The sequence below is a fragment of the Salmo trutta genome, unplaced genomic scaffold (genome assembly GCF_901001165.1).
Source record: "Salmo trutta unplaced genomic scaffold, fSalTru1.1, whole genome shotgun sequence".
Taxonomy (NCBI): Eukaryota; Metazoa; Chordata; class Actinopteri; order Salmoniformes; family Salmonidae; genus Salmo; species Salmo trutta.
In genome coordinates this window covers 9641-31120 of record NW_021822832.1, presented here as the reverse complement: position 1 = coordinate 31120, position 21480 = coordinate 9641, and the positions used below count along the sequence as shown (strand labels likewise).

Sequence of the window (21480 nt, the reverse complement as noted above, 5' to 3'; positions counted from 1 at the left end):
TGATTATCAGTTTTCTACATGTGTACTGATATTCAGACGCGTTAAATTGTTTCTATCTTTATTTATAAATGTTACTATGGTGTGAACAGACATACTATTGGTTTTGATTGAAATAATACAGTGAAGACAAGGTTATTCAAGAAAATAGTACATAGTGCTGCCTAAAACAAACGGTAACCTTGTACTAAATGTTTTTTGAGTCATTTATGCGAATTCAGGAAATCTACTATAGTTTAAATGACTTAAGGTTCTGTAGCCTAATTTAAAGTGTATACTTTGTCTAATGTGAATTAATGTTTTGTTGTCTGTGCTTAGCTACCAGATCTATTGAAATGAAATCAGTGCTTGACTTGGACAGGAGCTCACCGGAGCTGAGAACCGTCACCTCAAATGTCTACTGTTTGAGCTCATGTTCCTCTTATAGAATATTAGTTCAACAGTATTGTGGAGCTCCTGCACCTAAATATAAACAATATTTTTAGAGAATAAATAAAGTGCCTGAACTGTCAAGACTAACTTTTGTGTCCGTTTCTCTTTATTACTACTGGCCGCCTCAGATTAACCATGAGGCCGGTAACATCAACAGTGAGGACAGACCCAGCCTGCCTCTCTCCTTCCACACTGAGTCCAAACCTACAGTCACTGGGTCCTGATTGTGACAGTGGAGCCCAGTTTGCACTGCAGGATCCAGAGATGACATCAGTGAAGCTGGAAGACTGCAGTCAAACACTGGAGCTGAATGCCAACATTAAAGATGAAGAAGAGGAGGAGAAGATTGGGACATCTGTTTCTCATGGTAAGAGCAGGTTCTATCTCACTAAGTTTGTTGTTCGTTCCAACTTCCTACTGTGCATGAAAAGTTGCAGTAGAACTGTTTCATGATGATGTAATGCGGGTCGTATAAAAGGGACCAAGGCGCGGCATGTAGAGTGCTCATACTTTACTTTAATGGTAACACTTAAACAAAACAACAGCCAACAGTTCCGTCAGGTGATACTCACAAAACAACTACCCACACCAACACAGGAAAAACTGGCTGCCTAAGTATGGCTTCCAATCAGAGACAACGATAGACAGCTGCCTCTGATTGGAAACCATACCTGGCCAAAACATAGAAAACAAAAACAGAGAATGCCCACCCATCTATCACACCCTGACCTAACTAAACAGAAAAACACAGCTCTCCTAGGTCAGAGCGTGACACTACCCCCCCCCCCCCCCCAAAGGTGCGGACTCCCGGCCGCAAACCTGAACCTATTGGGGAGGGTCCGGGTAGGCATCCATATTTGGCGGCGGCTCTGGTTCCGGGCGTAGAACCCCCCCCCCCCCGCCCACTGTCTCACCTAGTCCGGTGAGACATTAGGTCTCACCGGTCTAGGAAGACACGTTGCTGCTGGCTCCATGCCATGGATCATCTCTACAGGTTCCGCGCCATGGATCATCACAGGAGGCTTCATACCATGGATCATCTCTACAGGTGCCGGGCTATGGATTATTCCTACAGGCTTCGTGCCAGGGTTTATCCCTGCAGGCTCCGGACCATTTATAATCCCTTCAGGCTTTTTGCCAAGGATTATTTCTACAGGCTCCAGGCCATGGATCATCACTAGAGGCTTCGTGCCATGGAACATCCCTACAGGCTCCGGGCCATGGATCATCACTAGAGGCTTCGTGCCATGGATCATCTCTATAGGCTTCGGACCATCGATTATCACTGGAGGCTTAGATCGTGGAGCTGAAACAGGTCTCATCGAACTAGGAAGACGCACTGAGGACCGAGTGCTCAAAGCAGGCACCGGCCGTACTGGGCTATGGAGGCGAACTGGAGGGAGAGTGCGAGGGGCAGGCACAGGACGTACTGGGCTACAGAGGCACACTGGAGAGAGAGCGCAAGAGGCAGGCACATGCTCTCCACAATAAGCGCGGGGAGTTGGCTCAGGTCTCAGTCCTGGCCCAGCCAAACTACCCGTGTGCTCCCCCAATTTTTGGGGGAGGGGCTGCCTCCCCTTCTTTCCCGGTAGGCTCCGATATCTCTCTATTACTTGCCCCAAGTCCAGTTTCTCCTTTCTATCCACTCCTCACTTGACCAGGTGTCCATTTCTCCCCGGGCACGCCGCTTGATCTAATCATGGTGGGTAGTTCTGTAATGCGGGTCGTATAAAAGGGACCAAGGCGCGGCGTGTAGAGTGCTCATACTTTACTTTAATGGTAACACTTAAACAAAACGACAGCCAACAGTTCCGTCAGGTGATACTCACAAAACGGAAAAAAACTACCCACACCAACACAGGAAAAACAGGCTGCCTAAGTATGGCTTCCAATCAGAGACAACGATAGACAGCTGCCTCTGATTGGAAACCATACCTGGCCAAAACATAGAAAACAAAAACAGAATGCCCACCCATCTATCACACCCTGACCTAACTAAACAGAAAAACACAGCTCTCCTAGGTCAGAGCGTGACAGATGAACTGTTAAAATGAAGCGGTAGATGTTATTTCATGCCACTGACACTTGCATGGTTTGACACCAGTATTGCCAGAATTAGTTTTATTCACTGGGCTATCTGGAGTGATCACTAAATAATTGGAGTAGTGTTTTAATGTTATATGAAATGAGTCTGTGTAGATACTAACCCTTGTGATAGTGAGTAGAGGATGACACTCCCCATTTTACCCACTTTTAGAATAGTTTTATTCCCCTTTTGTATTGCACAACCTTCTTATATGAATACATACAGTGCATTCGGAAAGTATTCAGAGCCCTTGGCTTTTTCCACATTTTGTTACGTTACAGCCTTATTCTAAAATTGATTAACTAAAAAAATTATCATCAATGTTCCTCACAAAGGAAACACAGGTTTTTTAGAAATGTTTGTACATGTATTAAAAATTAGAAACAAAAATACCTTTATTTACATAAGTATTCAGGCCCTTTGCGCTGAGACTCGACATTGAGCTCAGGTGCATCCTGTTTCCATTGATCATCCTTGAGATGTTTCTACAACTTGATTGAGAGTCCACCTGTGGTAAATTACATTGATTGGACATGATTTAGAAAGGCACACACCTGTCTATATAAGGTTCCACATTTGACAGTACATGTCAGAGTGAAACCAAGCCACGAGTTCGAAGGAATTGTCCGTAGAGCTCCATGAAAGGATTATGTCGAGGCACAGATCTGGGGAAGGGTACCAAACCATTTCCAAATAAGAAGTGTAATATGCAGTTGCAGATTACTCTAAGAACTAGAGCCAATATTCACATAAAAAATAGAGGATTTACAGTTCCAATGCTTCTAGAATATCACCGGTTTGCAAAAACTCACAAAACAGATCCCAAATATTATGAAACTCTGGGGCTTTCTTTTTAACTATATAAGTACATTTTTCAAGAGCCAGGCTTGGCGTTAATTATTTTAACCAATGACCAAGTGAGGGAACTGACATACTTCCAGTGGAGAGCAATTGAACGTCTAGCTTGTAATAGACAGAGGTCAACCATTTTCTTTTCTCTCCTAAAGAGAGATTCTCTGGGTAAAGATTTAGGAGGCATAGTTTAGGGATTAGTGGTATTGGGGCAGAGGTCATCGCAGAGATATAGCGCAGTACTGAGCTCCAAAATGTTTGTATCTCAACAAATTCCTCCAGGCAATTGTCACGTCCTGACCAGTAATAGGGGTTATTTGTTATTGTAGTTTGGTCAGGACGTGGCAGAGGATATTTGTTTTATGTGGTTCGGGATGGTGGTTTGTTTAGAAGGGTGATTGATTCATTATTTCCGGGTTTTGGGTTATGTTCTATGTTTTTTGTATTTCTATGTTCTCTCTAGTTTAGTATTTCTATGTCTAGGATTGGGTGTTGGACTCTCAATTGGAGGCAGGTGTTTTTAGTTGCCTCTGATTGAGAGTCCTATATATAGGTATGTGTTTTGGTGGGAGATTGTTCTGTGTATAGCCTTGTGCCTTACCAGACTGTTATTCGTCATTGTGTTTTGTGTACGTGTTTATTTTGGTTTCCCTTCTTTTCCTTAAGGGGGCAGTATTTTCACGGCCGGATAAAAAACGTACCCGATTTAATCTGATTATTACTCCTGCCCAGAAACTAGAATATGCATATAATTATTAGCTTTGGATAGAAAACACTCCAAAGTTTCTAAAACTGTTTGAATGGTGTCTGTGAGTATAACAGAACTCATTTGGCTATTTTACACCATTTTAAAGACAAGACTCTCGTTACTCTAACCACACTGTCCGATTTCAAAAAGGCTTTACAACGAAAGCAAAACATTATATTATGTCAGCAGAGTACCCAGCCAGAAATAATCAGACACCCATTTTTCAAGCTAGCATATAATGTCACATAAACCCAAACCACAGCTAAATGCAGCACTAACCTTTGATGATCTTCATCAGATGACACTCCTAGGACATTATGTTATACAATACATGCATGTTTTGTTCAATCAAGTTCATATTTATATCAAAAACCAGCTTTTTACATTAGCATGTGACGTTCAGAACTAGCATACCCATCGCAAACTTCCGGTGAATTTACTAAATTACTCACGATAAACGTTCACAAAAAACATAACAATTATTTTAAGAATTATAGATACAGAACTCCTTTATGCAATCGCTATGTCCGATTTTAAAATAGCTTTTCGGCAAAAGCACATTTTGCAATATTCTGAGTAGATAGCTCGCCATCACGGGCTAGCTATTTTGACACCCACCAAGTTTGGCACTCACCAAAGTCAGATTTACTATAAGAAAATTGGATTACCTTTGCTGTTCTTCGTCAGAATGCACTCCCAGGACTTCTACTTCAATAACAAATGTTGGTTTGGTTCAAAATAATCCATAGTTATGTTCAAATATCCTCTGTTTTGTTCGTGCGTTCAAGACACTATCCGAAGGGTGACGCGCCGGCACATATCGTGACAAAAAAATTCTAAATATTCCATTACCGTACTTCGAAGCATGTCAAACGCTGTTTAAAATCAATTTTTATGAGATTTTTCTCGTAAAAAAGCGATAATATTCCGACCGGGAAACCCTGTCTTCGTTCAAAGACTAAAAATCCAAAATGGCCTCGTCTCGTGCATGCGCGCGCCAGTCTCATTGTTCTCAGATCGACCACTTACCAAATGCGCTACTGTTTTTCAGCCATGGGCTGCAAAGTCATCATTCAACGTTCTGCCGCCTTCTGAGAGCCTATGGGAGCCGTAGGAAGTGTCACGTTACAGCAGAGATCCTCAGTTTTCACTAAAGAGAGTGTAGAAGGCCAAGAAATGGTCAGAGAGGGCACTTCCTGTAAGGAATCTTCTCAGGTTTTTGCCTGCCATATGAGTTCTGTTATACTCACAGACACCATTCAAACAGTTTTAGAAACTTTAGGGTGTTTTCTATCCAAATCAAACAATTATATGCATATTCTAGTTTCTGGGTAGTAGTAATAACCAGATTAAATCGGGTATGTTTTTTATCCGGCCGTGCAAATACTGCCTCCTACCCTAGAGAGGTTAATGCGCCAGGCCAGCAATTTACCAGGTTTTTCACCATGATCATAGGACTGTTTCAGCCTAGTTAAGCTGTTTGCAGCCTTTGAGGTGGAAAGTTCTTCATACTGAGCTATAAGACAAAATAATTCCTTGTTTACTTCTACTGAGTTATCCAAAAAAGCTTCCCTCTGCAATTCTCTGATTTTGCTGTCCAGCGCTCATTTTCTGATTTAAATTTCATTGAGTTGATTTGAAACTGGTAGAATGTATAGTTTCCCCCCAATACATGCTTAAGAGGCTTTCACTCTGGTACTCACTGACGTTTGTTTAGTGTTCAATACATGACAAGATCCTGAGGGCCATTGTCCTGCCATTCATCCGCCGTCATAACCTCATGTTTCAGCATGACAATGCACAGCCCCATGTTGCAGGGATCTGTACACAATTGAAAATGCTGAATATGTCCCAATTCTTCCATGGCCTGCATACTCAGACATGTCACCCTTTGAGCATGTTTTGGATGGTCTGGATCAACGTGAACGACAGCTTGATCCAGTACCCGCCAATATCCAGGAATTTCGCACAGCCATTGAAGAGCAGTGGGACAACATTCCACAGGCCACAATCAACAGCCTGATGAACTCTAGGCAAAAGAGAGGGAGGCATTGGCAGCTACCCACTTCTCCAGTGCTTCATTTGTAAATTGGGAGGTGCCGGAACCAAAAGTGAACCCAAGAGGGGGAGTGACCTGGGGGGCTCTGAGGTATGTCATGACTGTCCTGATCAGGTCAGGTTACAGGAGACCACAACCCTACAGATTATCTCTCACCCCAACAGAGGAGGAGAGAGCTAGGGGTCTGAAGATAAATCATGCCCATGATTTATCTTAGGCCACAAACAAAATTCCTTTGTCCTCTCACTATGGAGAACCAGCCTCAGAACATTAAACATGCTATAAAGGGACTTTGGAACAATGGTTTCCGTCAGCCACAATGGTGGTCATGACGATAGATGTAATATGAAAATGTATGTAATTTTAGTTGTTATTAAAGGTTAATAGATTACGTTATTACGAAAACATTGTAACTTTAAGGGTTTTCCCAGTATATGCCTGATTGTACGGTGTGGAAAATGTCCAAATCAAAGAGAATGTTTTGGTAAAGATGCAATGTGAAGTTAGTTGTCTAAAATTGGATTTGAGTAAAATCTAGACCTTGCCTCTTAACTTGGTACGTCCAGAGAATTGCCCTAAAGGCGGTTACGCCCACTTCTGACTCAAGGGTATAAGACATGGGAGTTAAGAATGAACAGATCAGACTAAGTGACCCAAGCTAGAGCCGAGGTCTAAAAAGTCAACGAACCCCAAAACGAAACACAAGGTTGAAGACAAAGAAATCTCTTTTCTACCCAAGCTACGGATGAGTAGCTGTGTCTAAGTGGGTGAATTCAAGCCAAACCACCTAGCCTCCACTCTCCATCGAATCGTGGTATCTACACTGTTTCACTCCTAGGCTGTGAGCTCTGAGCTACAGAGCTGTCTGTCCTCAGAAGACCCCTTCCAGAGCAAGGGCGAGGAATCAGACCACTAAGCCCAAAAGGACACTGACATCGTGTGGACAACCAGAGAGTTGCGCCGGAGAATTGTGTCATTGAGAAGCCTAAACGACCCACGCGGAGCTTCCCATCTGAGACCTCCAACACGTAATTACGTCATTATATTCTGACCCATAAGAGCGGCAGTTTGGGGCAAGGCTAGGGTTAAAATAAGCATAGCTGACAAATGCACCCAAATGTATATTTCTCTCGTGTACTTTCTCTGTTTCTCTCTCTTTTAAATCCCCATTTTTGGTAACATGCACCATAGTGTGTTGGCCTGTTATACTAAGTTCTAATCAATAGCCTAGACTGTGTTTTGTGTATCTTTTATCATTATTTTAGTTGATTATTTATTTACTAATTGGTGGGACCCGGGTCCGTGCAGATTCCCGGATTATGCGACGTTCAGAATGAGACTGTAGAGGAAATTGATTAATTAGCGACGGTTGTAAAATCGATATTCTGATATTCTTTGAGTTAATTTGGGAAATAGAAACTCAATAAAACCAATTTTCCCATGGTGCCCCAGGTTAATGAGTTAATAATTGCTTGATTAATTTAATCGCGCAATTAGTAACCTTTAATCATTCGATGAGCAACAGTCGTCACATTAACTAATACAACGTCACGACAGGTACCAGAACAAATAAAATACCTTTTTAATAAGGCATTGCATGCACTATCATGGCTTTAGTGTACTGGCAAAGAGCAGTGGTGTGGAGCCGCTTGCAGAAGTTGTACACATGGAGTACATTTATTGTAGCCTAGAGTCCTGGAAAAATGTTGCCTTTTATAAACAGATTTCTTGCGGTTCTACATCATTTTAGATGGCTGGAGACTTTTGCAGAATCTTTTTTAATACCTCTCAATGACCAAAATGACCGACTACTTTGACACTGACAAACTGAGAATCTGAGATCAATAAAAACGACCTTGTTTCTAATCCATCAATAACCTAGGCCATGGTGTGAGGAGAAACACATTGTACAATATGAGGAGGGAGTTATAGTCCTAAACAAGCTTTCCAGTTTCACTGACTCACCCAATGATGTGCAGCTCGCTCGCCGGCCAAAAGCTCATCTTTCTCTTGCTTTACTTTGTAAAAACAATGCTGTTCGCTCAATAGACCTATTTGGAAGTTGATAACTTGGTAACAGACAGATTAGTATGTTCTATTCAGCAGGATCTATTTGCTTTGTGCAATGCTGGAGAGATGAGTTGCTGGCTCATGTCTATAACAGCACAGAGAGGGAGAGAGATCATAGAAAGTGAATCTCATTTTAGTTCTGTGAGAGATACAGGCGTGCTTCTCTCTCACCACAGCAATGGCCACGCCTTGGTCTAAATAGGCTACAATGTTGCACAAACCATAAACCTGGGACGGCCCAACATGAATCAATTCTTAGAATATCAGGCACGTTTTCACATTACGTTTTTTTAGGAGGCATGACAATTACAGAGGAATCCAAATGTAATTACTCTGATGGCTTTTATTAGGATTTTTACATTGCAAATAGTGGACATTTATTTGTCATGCCACGAGCTTGGTTACCTGATCCTGACAAATAAGTTCCAGAGCGAAAGACTACAAAACTGAGAGGTGCCGGAAGATCCGGCTCAAATTAAGTACCGCCCTTCTCATATAATGGGGTAGGGACATAATAATCCCTGAAAGCACGGAGGGTTGCACCATATTTTTTTATAACTAAACCGGACATTTCCAATGGGAAGAGATGAGTCATAGTGGGCAGAGCCAAGCACAAGCTATCGAGATCCTATTGGCACGTCCTAGCACACATCTGTATATTTCTGTTAGGGAACGCCTCCTCTGTGAATACTTATTATGGATCCCCATTAGCTGCTGCTGTTTTTTAAAATAAAATTGTACTGCATACTTGTGGAATAGAGTTCCATGTAGTCATGGCTCTATGTAGTACTGTGCGCCTCCCATAGTCTGTTCTGGGGCATAGTGGGCAGAGCCAAGCACAAGATAACGAGATCCTATTAGCGCGTTCTAGCACACATCTGCATATTTCTGTTAGGGAACACCTCCTCACCTCTGAATCGCTCGTGTGCAATAACTCAAGTCACCTTTGCGTTCCTTCTAAACAAAGCGATTTCAAAAAAATATAAAAGATAAACTTCTGCAAAGGGTAAGGTCTACAAAACGTAGTCCACTCTGTTCATAACAGATTTTAGTTTGGTAGTGAGTGGAAACGCTAAGCGCATACTTCACATTTATACATCTGGTGAAATATCTGTCTCATTGTTCTATCTGTGGCTTCACTGTGGTTGTGGGGGAACAGGAAGTTCCAGGCAGGCACACACCATTCTTCAGAATAAAGAAAACGTTTTAGAACTGTGATGTTATGAAGATAACCCTTGTGTCTGTTTCTATTTATTACTGCAGGTATGTAATGGCACGTTTAAACTTTCTAATTTCGAAAGAACATGTCATACCATGCTAGGTAACATCCGTTAAGGTATCATCACGTTTGGTAAAGGGTTGATGTGTTATTTTTGTGTCAAACCGAGTGAACGTAATACACAGATATTCACATAGCTAGACACTTTGGGTTTGTCTGAGTGGATGTACATAATTTCCTCAAGGTCATTTAATAAAGAATCCATTTATTTGAGGTTTCTGAGTTTGTTTAGCATGTTATTGGTTTTGTGTAAAATTCACGAGCTGGTAAAATGGCGGCGCCCACTCGGTCTGCGTCAACGAACTAAAGTGCGGGTGCAGAGAGACATTTTCACGGTCACACTACAGTTTTGAAGCTGAATGTAATGAATCAGTTTCCTACATGTGTACTAATATTCAGACACATTCAGTTGTTTCTATATTTATCTATAAATGTTACTATGGTGTGAACAGGAAATACTATTAGTTTTTTATTTGAAATGATAGTGAAGACAAGGTTATTCAGGAAAATAGTATAGTGCTGCCATAAACATACTGTAATCTTGTACTAAAGGCTTTGTTGTCATTTATGCATTTATGTGAATTTGGGAAATCTACTATAGATTAAGTGCATTTAAATTGTGTAGCCTAATTTAAAGTGTATACTTTGTCTAATTTGAATGAATGAATGTTGAGTCAATTCTTAGCTACCTGATCTATTGAAATGAGATCAGTGCTTGACTTGGACAGGAGCTCACCAGAGCTGAGTACCAGTACCTTCTACTGCTTCTGCTGTTTCTTTTATAGAATATTAGCTCAAAAGTATTGTGGAGTTCCTGCACCTAAATATAAACACTACCGTCACCCACAATGAGTATCGGCACCTATTTCAGTCCAAGTCCAGCACTGAATTAGATAATTGAACATGAAGAAATATAATATATTTTTAGAGAATAAAGAAAGTGCCGGAACTGTCAAGATTAACTTTTGGTGCCTGTTTCTCATTGTTACTACAGGCAGACTATAATGAAGTATGAGAACAGTGAGGACAAACTTAGCCTGCCTCTCTCCTTCCACAGTGAGTCCAAACCTACAGTCACTGGGTCCTGATTGTGACAGTGGAGCCCAGTTTACACTGCAGGATCCAGAGATGGCATCAGTGAAGCTGGAAGACTGCAGTCAAACACTGGAGCTGAATGTCAACATTAAAGATGAAGAAGAGGAGGAGAAGATTGGGAAATCTGTTTCTCATGGTAAGAGCAGGTTCTATCTAAGTTTGTTCGTTCCAACTTCCCACTGTGTATGAAAAGTTGCAGTAGAACTGTTTCATGATGAACTGTTTTAAATGAGAAGGTAGATGTTATTTCATGCTACTCAGACTTGCATGGTTTGACACCAGTATTGCCAGCATTTGTTTTATTCACTGGGTTATCTGGAGTGATCAGAGAGTAGACTAAAGAAGTGAAGTAGACAAACTGCCAGTGTTTTTAAAATGTGTCTGTAGTTACTGTTGTGGAAATATTGAATAAAATATTTCTCAGATACCGGAGCTTGTGAATTCAAATAGACTTTATTACAAAAGTAACAAAGCCGAGCAATTCCATGGAAGAACTGATTCTCCATTCTTAGTACTCAGCTTTTATACAGTTTTACCCATACATAACAGTGTCACTCCACTTTATGTAAAAGATTAATACCTTCTAGCTTTGGCCACCTTAATCTTACTGCCTTTCTTATTGTCTCAGACATTAGGGCATAGATTCTATTGGTGGCGTGACATACAGACATGCACACTCCTACTGCAGGTCTAATGGTGCCTATAACTGATTAGCTAATGTTCCTGTCCATAGGTCTTCACAAGTTCAGGCCGATGTTGTCTATGTACGATTAACCCATGTGCATGTCCAGTAGCCTTCACAAGATCAGATATGGCCCAGACCAGTCACGTCTGTGTTGGTCTACCTTGCCTCATCCACACGGATTATGCTTATGTTCTGTTTTTTACATGTCTAATGGTTAACTCGATGTTGATCAGGCTCTGTACATTCACATGGGCTCAGCCTTCATTCTGCTTACACATGTCTAATATTTAACCTTATATCGATTCTACTTCAAAGAGAACAGTATCGGTACTGAAAATCACCAGATGACTCAATTCTCTAACATTACTAACCCTTGTGATAGTGAGTGGAGAATGACACGCCCCTTTTTAGCTTTCAACTCTTACCCACTTAGAGTGGTTTTATTCCCCTTTTGTGTTGTACAGCCTACTGATATGAATACATACACTACCGTTCAAAAGTTTGGGGTCACTTAGAAATGTCCTTGTTTTGAAAGAAAAGCACTTTTTTTGGCCAATGAAAAATAAAATTGATCAGAAAAACAGTAGACATTGTTTTGTATTGTTGCAAATGACTATCGTGGCTGGAAACGGCAGATTTGTTTATGGAATATCTACATGGGCGTACAGAGGCCCATTATCAGCAACCATCACTGCTGTGTTCCAATGTAATGTTGTGTTAGCTAATCCAGGTGTATCATTTAAAAAAGTTTTCTAATGATCAATTAGCCTTTTTAAAATGATAAACTTGGATTAGCTAACACAACGTGCCATTCGAACACAGGAGTGATGGTTGCTGATAATGGGCCTCTGTACGCCTATGTAGATATTCCATAAAAAATCTGCCGTTTCCAGCCACAAAAGTCATTTACAACATTAAAAATGTCTACACTATTTCTGATCAATTTGATATTTTATTTTACAAAAAAATTGCTTTTCTTTCAAAACAAGGACATTTAAAAGTGACCCAAAACGTTTTTTTTAAAATGTAGTGTATGTCACCCGGTACAGCCAGAAGAGGACCGGCCACCCCTTTGAGCCTGGTTCCTCTCTGTTTCTTCCTAGGCTCCTGCTTTCTAGGAAGTTTGTCATAACCACTGTGCTTCTGCATTGCATGCTCTTTTGTGATTTTAGGCTGAATTTCTGTAAAGCACTACGACAACTGCTGATGTAAAAAGGGCTTCCTAAAATAAATTTGATTGACATGTACAGTACCAGTCAAAAGTTTGGACACCTACTCATTCAAGGGTTTTTCTTTCTGAATTGTAGAATAATTGTGAAGACATCAAAACTATGAAACAACATATATGGAATAGTGTAGTAACCAAAAAAAGTGTTAAACAAATCAATATATTTGAGGTTCTTCAAAGTAGCCACCCTTTGCCTTGACAGCTTTGCAAACGCTTGGCATTCTCTCATCCAGCTTCATAAGGTAGTCACCCGGAATGCATTTCAATTAACAGGTGTGCTTTCGTAAAAGTTCATTTGTGGAATATTTTTCCTTAATGTGTTTGAGCCAATCAGTTGTGTTATGACAAGGTAGGGGTGGTATACAGAAGATGGCCCTATTTGGTAAAAAAACAGGTTGATGTTATGGCAAGAACAGCTCAAATAAGCAAAGTGAAACGAAATTCCATCATTACTTTACGACCTGAAGTTCAGTCAATCTGGAACATTTCAAGAACTTTGACAGTTTCTTCAAGTGCAGTCGCAAAAACCATCAAGCACTATGATGAAACTGGCTTTCGTGAGGATCGCCACAGGAATGGAAGACCCAGAGTTACCTCTGCTGCAAGGGATAAGTCAATTAGAGTTACCAGCCTCAGAAATTGCAGCCCAAATAAATGCTTCAGAGTTCAAGTAACAGACACATCAACTGTTCAGAGTAGACTGTGTGAATCAGGCCTTCATGGTCGGATTGATGCAAAGAAACCACTACTAAAGCACACCAATAAGAAGATACTTGCTTGGGCTAAGAAACACGAGCAATGGACATTAGACCTGTGGAAATCAGTCCTTTGGTCTGATGAGTCCAAGTTTCAGATTTTTGCTTCCAACCGCCGTGTCTTTGTGAGACGCAGAGTAGGTGACCGGATGATCTCCGCATGTGTATTTCCTACCGTGAAGCATGGAGGAGGTGTGATGTTGTGGGGGTGCTTTGCTGGTGACTGTCTGATTTACTTAAAATTCAAGGCACATGTAACCAGCATGGCTACCACAGCATTCTGCAGCGATACGCCATTCCAGCTGGTTTGGGCTTAGTGGGACTCATTTGTTTTTCAACAAGATGACCCAACACACCTCCAGGCTGTGTAAGGGCTATTTGACCAAGAAGGAGAGTGTTGGAGTGCTGCATCAGATGACCTGGCCTCCACAATCACCAGACCATAACCCAATTGAGATTGTTTAGGATGAGTTGGATTGCAGAGTGAAGGAAAAGCAGCCAACAATTGCTCAGCATGTGTGTGAACTTTAAGACGGTTGGAAAATCAAAATCAAATCAAATTTATTTATATAGCCCTTCGTACATCAGCTGAAATCTCAAAGTGCTGTACAGAAACCCAGCCTAAAACCCCAAACAGCAAGCAATGCATGTGAAAGAAGCACGGTGGCTGGGAAAAACTCCCTAGGAAAAACTCCTGAGAAAGGCCAAAAACCTAGGAAGAAACCTAGAGAGGAACCAGGCTATGAGGGGTGGCCAGTCCTCTTCTGGCTGTGCCGGGTGGATATTATAACAGAACATGGTCAAGATGTTAAAATGTTCGTAAATGACCAGCATGGTCAAATAATAATAATCATAGTAGTTGTCGAGGGTGCAACAAGCACGTCCGGTGAACAGGTCAGGGTTCCGTAGCCGCAGGCAGAACAGTTGAAACTGGAGCAGCAGCATGGCCAGGTGGACTGGGGACAGCAAGGAGTCATCATGCCAGGTAGTCCTGAGGCATGGTCCTAGGGCTCAGGTCCTCCGAGAGAAAGAAAGAAAGAGAGAAAGAGAGAATTAGAGAGAGCATATTTACATTCACACAGGACACCGAATAAGACAAGAGAATACTCCAGATGTAACAGACTGACCCTAGCCCCCCGACACATAAACTACTGCAGCATAAATACTGGAGGCTGAGACAGGAGGGATCAGAAGACACTGTGGCCCCATCCGATCATACCCCCGGACAGGGCCAAACAGGCAGGATATAACCCCACCCACTATGCCAAAGCACAGCCCCCACACCACTAGAGGGATATCTACAACCACCAACTTACCGTCCGAAGACAAGGCCGAGTATAACCCACAAAGAACTCCGCCACGGCACAACCCAAGGGGGGGGGCGCCAACCCAGACAGGAAGACCACGTCAGTGGCTCAACCTACTCAAGTGACGCACCCCTCCCATGGACGGCATGGAAGAACACCAGTAAGTCAGTGACTCAGCCCCTGTAAAAGGGTTAGAGGCAGAGAATCCCAGTGGGAAGAGGGGAACCGACAAGGCAGAGACAGCAAGGGTGGTTCGTTGCTCCAGCCTTTCCGTTCACCTTCACACTCCTGGGCCAGACTATACTTAATCATAGGACCTACTGAAGAGATAAGTCTTCAGTAAAGACTTAAAGGTTGAGACTGAGTCTGCGTCTCTCACATGGGTAGGCAGACCATTCCATAAAAATGGAGCTCTATAGGAGAAAGCCCTACCTCCAGCCGTTTGCTTAGAAATTCTAGGGACAATTAGGAGGCCTGCGTCTTGTGACCGTAGCGTACGTGTAGGTATGTACGGCAGGACCAAATCGGAAAGATAGGTAGGAGCAAGCCCATGTAATGCTTTGTAGGTTAGCAGTAAAACCTTGAAATCAGCCCTTGCCTTAACAGGAAGCCAGTGTAGGGAGGCTAGCACTGGAGTAATATGATCAAACTTTTTGGTTCTAGTCAGGATTCTAGCAGCCGTATTTAGCACTAACTGAAGTTTGTTTAGTGCTTTATCCGGGTAGCCGGAAAGTAGAGCATTGCAGTAGTCGAGCCTAGAAGTAACAAAAGCATGGATTAATTTTTCTGCGTCATTTTTGGACAGAAAGTTTCTGATTTTTGCAATGTTACGTAGATGGAAAAAAGCTGTCCTTGAAGCAGTCTTGATATGTTCTTCAAAAGAGAGATCAGGGTCCAGAGTAACGCCGAGGTCCTTCACAGTTTTATTTGAGACGACTGTACAACCATCCAGATTAATTGTCAGATTCAACAGAAGATCTCTTTGTTTCTTGGGACCTAGGACAAGCATCTCTGTTTTGTCCGAGTTTAAAAGTAGAAAATTTGCAGCCATCCACTTCCTTATGTCTGAAACACAGGCTTCTAGCGAGGGCAATTTTGGGGCTTCACCATGTTTCATTGAAATGTACAGCTGTGTGTCGTCCGCATAGCAGTGAAATTTAACATTATGTTTTCGAATGACATCCCCAAGAGGTAAAATATATAGTGAAAACAAAAAAAGCATTCCTCGTGAAGCTGGTTCAGAGAGTGCCAAGAGTGTGCCAAGCTGTCAAGGCAAGGGGTGACTACTTTCAAGAATCTAAACTACAAGCTATTTTGATTTAACACTTTTTTTGGGGGGGGGGGGGGTTACATGATTCCATATGTGTTATTCCATAGTTTTTATGTTTTCTCTATTATTATTCAATGTAGAAAATAGTAAAAATAAAGAGAACCCCTTGAATGAGTAGGTGTGTCCAAACTTTTGACTGGTACTGTATATTACGCCAACTGCCTGGTTCTTCTGATGTTCACACAGGAGATCATGTTGAGACATTCTCTACATCCAGAGAGCAACAGCAGGAAGATCACAGAGCTAAGATGTCTCACCACTGCCCACACTGTGAGGAGATTTTCCCAATTCTATCAAAGCTAAAAATCCACCTACAAATACATACAGGAGAGAATCTGTATTTCTGCACTGACTGTGGGAAGAGATTCAAAACATCAGGTGTTCTGACAGTTCACCAGAGAGTACACACAGGAGAAAAGCCTTACTCCTGCTCTGACTGTGGAAAGAGTTTCTCTCAACCGAGCCACCTAAAAAAACATGAACGTATACACACAGGAGAGAAGCCTTACTCCTACTCTGATTGTGGGGCGAATTTCTCTCAACTGGCCCACTTAAAAAGTCACCAAGGTATACATAAAGGAGATAAGCCTTACTCCTGCTCTGAATGTAGGAAGAGCTTCTCTCAACTGGGCCACTTAAAACATCACCAAGGTATACATAAAGGAGATAAGCCGTACTGCTGCTCTGACTGTGGAAAGAGTTTCTCTCACTCGAGCTACCTAAAACATCATGAACGTATACACAGAGGAGAGAAGCCTTACTCCTGCTCTGACTGTGGAAAATGCTTCATAACATCATCTGAGCTAAAAGTTCACCAGAGAACACACACAGGAGAAAGGCCTTACTTCTGCTCTGACTGTAGGGCACGTTTTTCTCAATCAAGCAACCTAAAACGTCACGAACGTATACACACAGGAGAGAAGCCTTACTCCTGCTCTGACTGTGGAAAATGCTTCATAACATCATCTGAGCTAAAAGTTCACCAGAGAACACACACAGGAGAGAAGCCTTACTCCTGCTCTGACTGTGGAAGGAGTTTCTCTCGACTGAACAACTTTAAAACACATGAACGTATGCATAAAAGAGAGAAGCCTTACTCCTGCTCTGACTGTGGAAAATGCTTCACACAATCATCTGAGCTAAAAGTTCACCAGAGAACACACACAGGAGAGAAGCCTTACTCCTGCTCTGACTGTAGGGCGAGTTTCTCTCAATTGAGCCACCTAAAACAACATGAACGTATACACACAGGAGAGAAGCCGTACTCCTGCTCTGACTGTGGAAAGAGTTTCTCTCAATCGAGCCACCTAAAACAACATGAACGTATACACACAGGAGAGAAGCCTTACTCCTGCTCTGACTGTGGAAGGAGTTTCTCTCGACTGAACAACTTTAAAACACATGAACGTATGCATAAAAGAGAGAAGCCTTACTCCTGCTCTGACTGTGGAAAATGCTTCACACAATCATCTGAGCTAAAAGTTCACCAGAGAACACACACAGGAGAGAAGGCTTACTCCTGCTCTGACTGTAGGGCGAGTTTCTCTCAATCGAGCCACCTAAAACAACATGAACGTATACACACAGGAGAGAAGCCGTACTCCTGCTCTGACTGTGGAAAGAGTTTCTCTCAATCGAGCCACCTAAAACAACATGAACGTATACACACAGGAGAGAAGCCTTACTCCTGCTCTGACTGTGGAAGGAGTTTCTCTCAAATGGGCCAGTTAAAAAGACACCAAGGTGTACATAATAGTAGCCTCATCAGTTCTCTCAGACCAGCTAAGACTAGTCACTCCACTTAATTCTCATCTCATAAAATAATTGGCAACATTGAGTTGGATCAAATGAAGAAAGTGTAGAACACCATTGTAATCCTATTGTTTCTCACTGTGAGAACAAGGCAGAGGAAAGTGAGCATCATAGAATGTTAGCCTCTTTTTCCTGTTCAGTGTACATCTTGTCAGCTTTGCTGTGTTTTTTTAGCCCACATCCGTAGACACATCCCAGCTCTACTAGTACTGCACCTGTCGACGACACAAGTTGTTCTGCTTCCACGAGCACATCCAATGCTAGCATCAGTAATTCTACATTTGTTGTTTGCCCAGCTAGCATGGACACTGCGGCTGCATCAGAATCACAACTGTCAGAGCTACTGCCTGCTTACTCGGGAAAGCACCAAACAACAGACGGGGATGTTGGACCATCGAAGAGGTGCAAATATGATGAGACCTACATTGATTTGGGGTTCATTTATATAGGGAATAGTGCCTTTCCTCAGCCACAGTGTGTTATCTCACAACTCGATGAAACCTTCACTTTTGTGAATGCAGACATTTAGAAACAAAACATGCCAATTTGAAAAATAAGCCACAGGAGTTTTTTGAGCGAGAGTTGAGACGACTTTCCAGTAGTAAGACATGTATAAACCAACAGATGCCATTAATAAGAAGAGCTAGAAGCATCTTATATTGTGAGCTACTGAGTGGCCAGGACAGGCAAGCACCATACTATTGTGGAGGACTTAATTCTTCCGGCTCCTGCTGCCAAGGGAATGCTTGACAGCTTGAAAGACGTTTTGGACACTACGGTGAAAATGGTTAACTTTGTTAACAAGGACAACACACAGGTCTTTCCATCATTGTATGATTTTGTTTGTCTGAAAATGAACTCAAGCTTACGGACAAGGTCAAATGTGATCTAGCGAAGCACCTGAATGAGTTTGGTGTGTAATTACGCAGATACTTTCCTGAAACGGATGACACAAACTGGATTCGTTACCTCTTTCATGCCCTGTCTCCAGTAAACTTACCGATATCTGAACAAGAGCCTCATCAAAATTGCAACAAGCGGTTCTGTGATAATTGACTTTAATCAGAAGCTGCTGCCAGATTTCTGGATTGGGCTGCGCTCAGAGTATCCTGCCTTGGCAAATAGCTCTGTTAAGACACTGATGCCCTTTGCAACCACGTACCTATGTGAGAGTGGATTCTTGGCCCTCACTAGCATAAAAACTAAATACAGGCACAGACTGTGTGGGAAAGGATTTAAGACCGACTCTCTCCAATACAACCCAACATTGCAGAGTTATGTGCATCCTTCCTTTCAAGCACACCAATCTCATTAACCTGTGGTGAGTTATTCACAATTTTCAATGAGCAAGTAAGGTTTTATATGTAAAATGGCTAAATAAAGAGCAAAATGTATTATTATTTGTGCCCTGGTCCTATACGAGCTCTTTGTCACTTCCAACGAGCCTGGTTTTGACAAACTCAAGCCTGTGTGACAGGCTAACAATATTTGAGTGTGCTGACCCTGGTACGCAGCTGGAGGTTGAATGTTTGAAGAGGTACGGGACTATAAACATTTTGGGAAACGCTGGTCTAGATAATCCCAGTTCCTGGAGTCCATGGCCTGACGAATTGAGGCTGTTCTGAGGACAAAGGGGATTGCAACTCAATATTAGGAAGGTGTTCCTAATGTTTGTATACTCAGTGCCAAAGGAAAGTATTCAGACACCTGGACTTTTTCCACATTTTGTTACGTTACAGCCTTATAATAAAATTGATTAAATTAAAAAAGTCCTCAATCTACACACAGTAGCCCATAATGACAACTTGAAAAGTTTTTTAGGGGGCAAATAATAAGTATTCATACCGTTTGCTATGAGACTCAATTGTTCTCGGGTGCATCCTGTTTCCTTGATTGGAGTCCACTTTGTAAATTCAATTCAAACAGGCACACACCTGTCTATATAAGGTCCCACAGTTGACAGTGCATGTCAGAGCATGGTGAAACATGGTGGTGGCAGCATCATGCTGTGGGTTTGTTTTTCAACGGCAGGGACTGGGAGACTAGTCAGGATCGAGGGGAAATTTGAACGGAGCAATGTACAGAGATCCTTGATGAAAACCTGCTCCAGAGTGCTCAGGACCTCATTGGTCCACCTTCCAACAGGACAACGACCCTAAGCACACAGCTAAGACGATGCTTACAAATAGTTTTGAAGAACCTGTTTTTTGCATTGTAATTTCGGGATGTTGTGTGTAGATTTGAGGGAAAAAACTATTTAATAAATGTTATAATAATGCTGTAATGTAACAGAAGGTGGAAAAAGTCAAGGGGTTTGAATACTTTTTGAATGCACTGTATCAGATAAAGATGATGTGATGATCAGTTTTCAGCATTAGTTTCGGTGGATTATTTTTATATTACCAAACACGTTTTGTTTAATGAGAAACAGGCTAGGAATTGACTAGTTATTATTAAATTGTCTTTTATTGCTAGATTCATTGTTCTATTCATTGATTAATTAATTTTAATAACTGAAGTTAATTGATATTAATTTGTTCTGGGCAACATCTGCTCTTGTGGATAATTTTAAATGAAACAAACTGTTTTAAATGAAATGGTGTCTATATATGAACCAAATTGATTTGATCCCATTCTCACAAAGAAATGGCGTACACTGTGTATATACAATTGTTGACATCCGATGGTCATTTTTATGGTGGATTGCAAAATGCAGGATCCTTCCAAGTTGAACCCACCAGAGGGGGACTGTCATAACTGGCCTGTGAGGATCAGCTTACAGTGGATCACGGTTCTACAGAGATATCTCTCCCTCCCGAAGAGGGGGAGAAGTATAGAGGGATTGATGAGGGGGGTTTATGACCTCACGCCCATCGTAATTCATAAGGCAACAGCCCAACTCCATTCTGTTCTCTAATGTGAGAGACTGGAATGTCTGTGTGCCTTAGGAAGAGTTTACAGCTCAAAACTACACAACATCAAATAAATGGACTTTGGGACATGTATATTTGATCAGCCAAATGGTGGAAACCATGATGGCTGGAATATGAAAATGAATGTCTATTTTATGATGTTCTTAAAAGTTAGTTGAGGATGTTATAACGAAAACATTAACTTGAAGAGTTTTCATAATGTATATGTGATGTTTACATACTTTGTGTAGAAAATATGCAGATGAAAGAGAATGTTTTGGTGATAAGACTGATTTTAGTTGTCTAAACGAGATCATAGTAAATCCTAATACCTTGCCTTGTAACTAGCTACACCTAGGGAACCCAGAGAGTGTGTCATAAAGATGGAAACGCCCCTTTCTACTCTACGGTATAAAACATGAGTTAAGAATTGACATATCAGACTAAGTTGACCATGCGCTGCAGCCGAGGTCTACAACTAGTCGTGACCCTGAAACGCAACACGAGGTTGAAGACAAAGTAAATCTCTGAACAATCAAGTTTATGGTGGAGTAGCTATTCTAAGTTCTGTATCTAGGAAGTTGAATTTAAGCAGAACCATCCGGCTATTCTTTTGACCAATGCGTTGGCCAAACCTTTCCCACTAAGCGGAAGTAGACCCACAAAGAGATACCTAACAGAGACCGTAAATACATGTATTACACTTTTTACCCATAACCGGGGCAGTTCAGGGCAAGGTGTTAGTACTGAAACTAAGCATAATTTACAAATGTATCCAAGTGTTTAATTTCTCTCTTGCGCTCTCTCTCTCAATCTCTCTGTAAATCTCCATC

The 21480-nt window shown here is 41.8% G+C and overlaps 1 protein-coding gene across 2 annotated transcripts; it reads left to right on the top strand.

The window, feature by feature from the left end:
• The first annotated feature begins 761 nt into the window (after nucleotides 1-761).
• Nucleotides 762-17744, top strand: LOC115185186 (zinc finger protein 420-like). Of its 2 annotated transcripts, none has more exons than XM_029745698.1 (2): nucleotides 762-796; nucleotides 16110-17744. In XM_029745698.1, the coding sequence occupies exon 2, from the start codon at nucleotides 16172-16174 to the stop codon at nucleotides 17726-17728; it is 1557 nt and encodes a 518-aa protein (XP_029601558.1). In that variant the 5' UTR covers nucleotides 762-796; nucleotides 16110-16171; the 3' UTR covers nucleotides 17729-17744. The 2 variants fall into 2 exon arrangements, with proteins under 2 accessions (XP_029601558.1, XP_029601557.1); XM_029745697.1 differs by lacking the exon at nucleotides 762-796 and adding an exon at nucleotides 10706-10754.
• Nucleotides 17745-21480: the final 3736 nt, after the last annotated feature.

What these genes read in the sequence shown, in the direction of transcription:
- LOC115185186 (XM_029745698.1), top strand. Translation starts at nt 16,172, where the DNA reads ATGTCTCACCACTGCCCACACTGTGAGGAGATTTTCCCAATTCTATCA.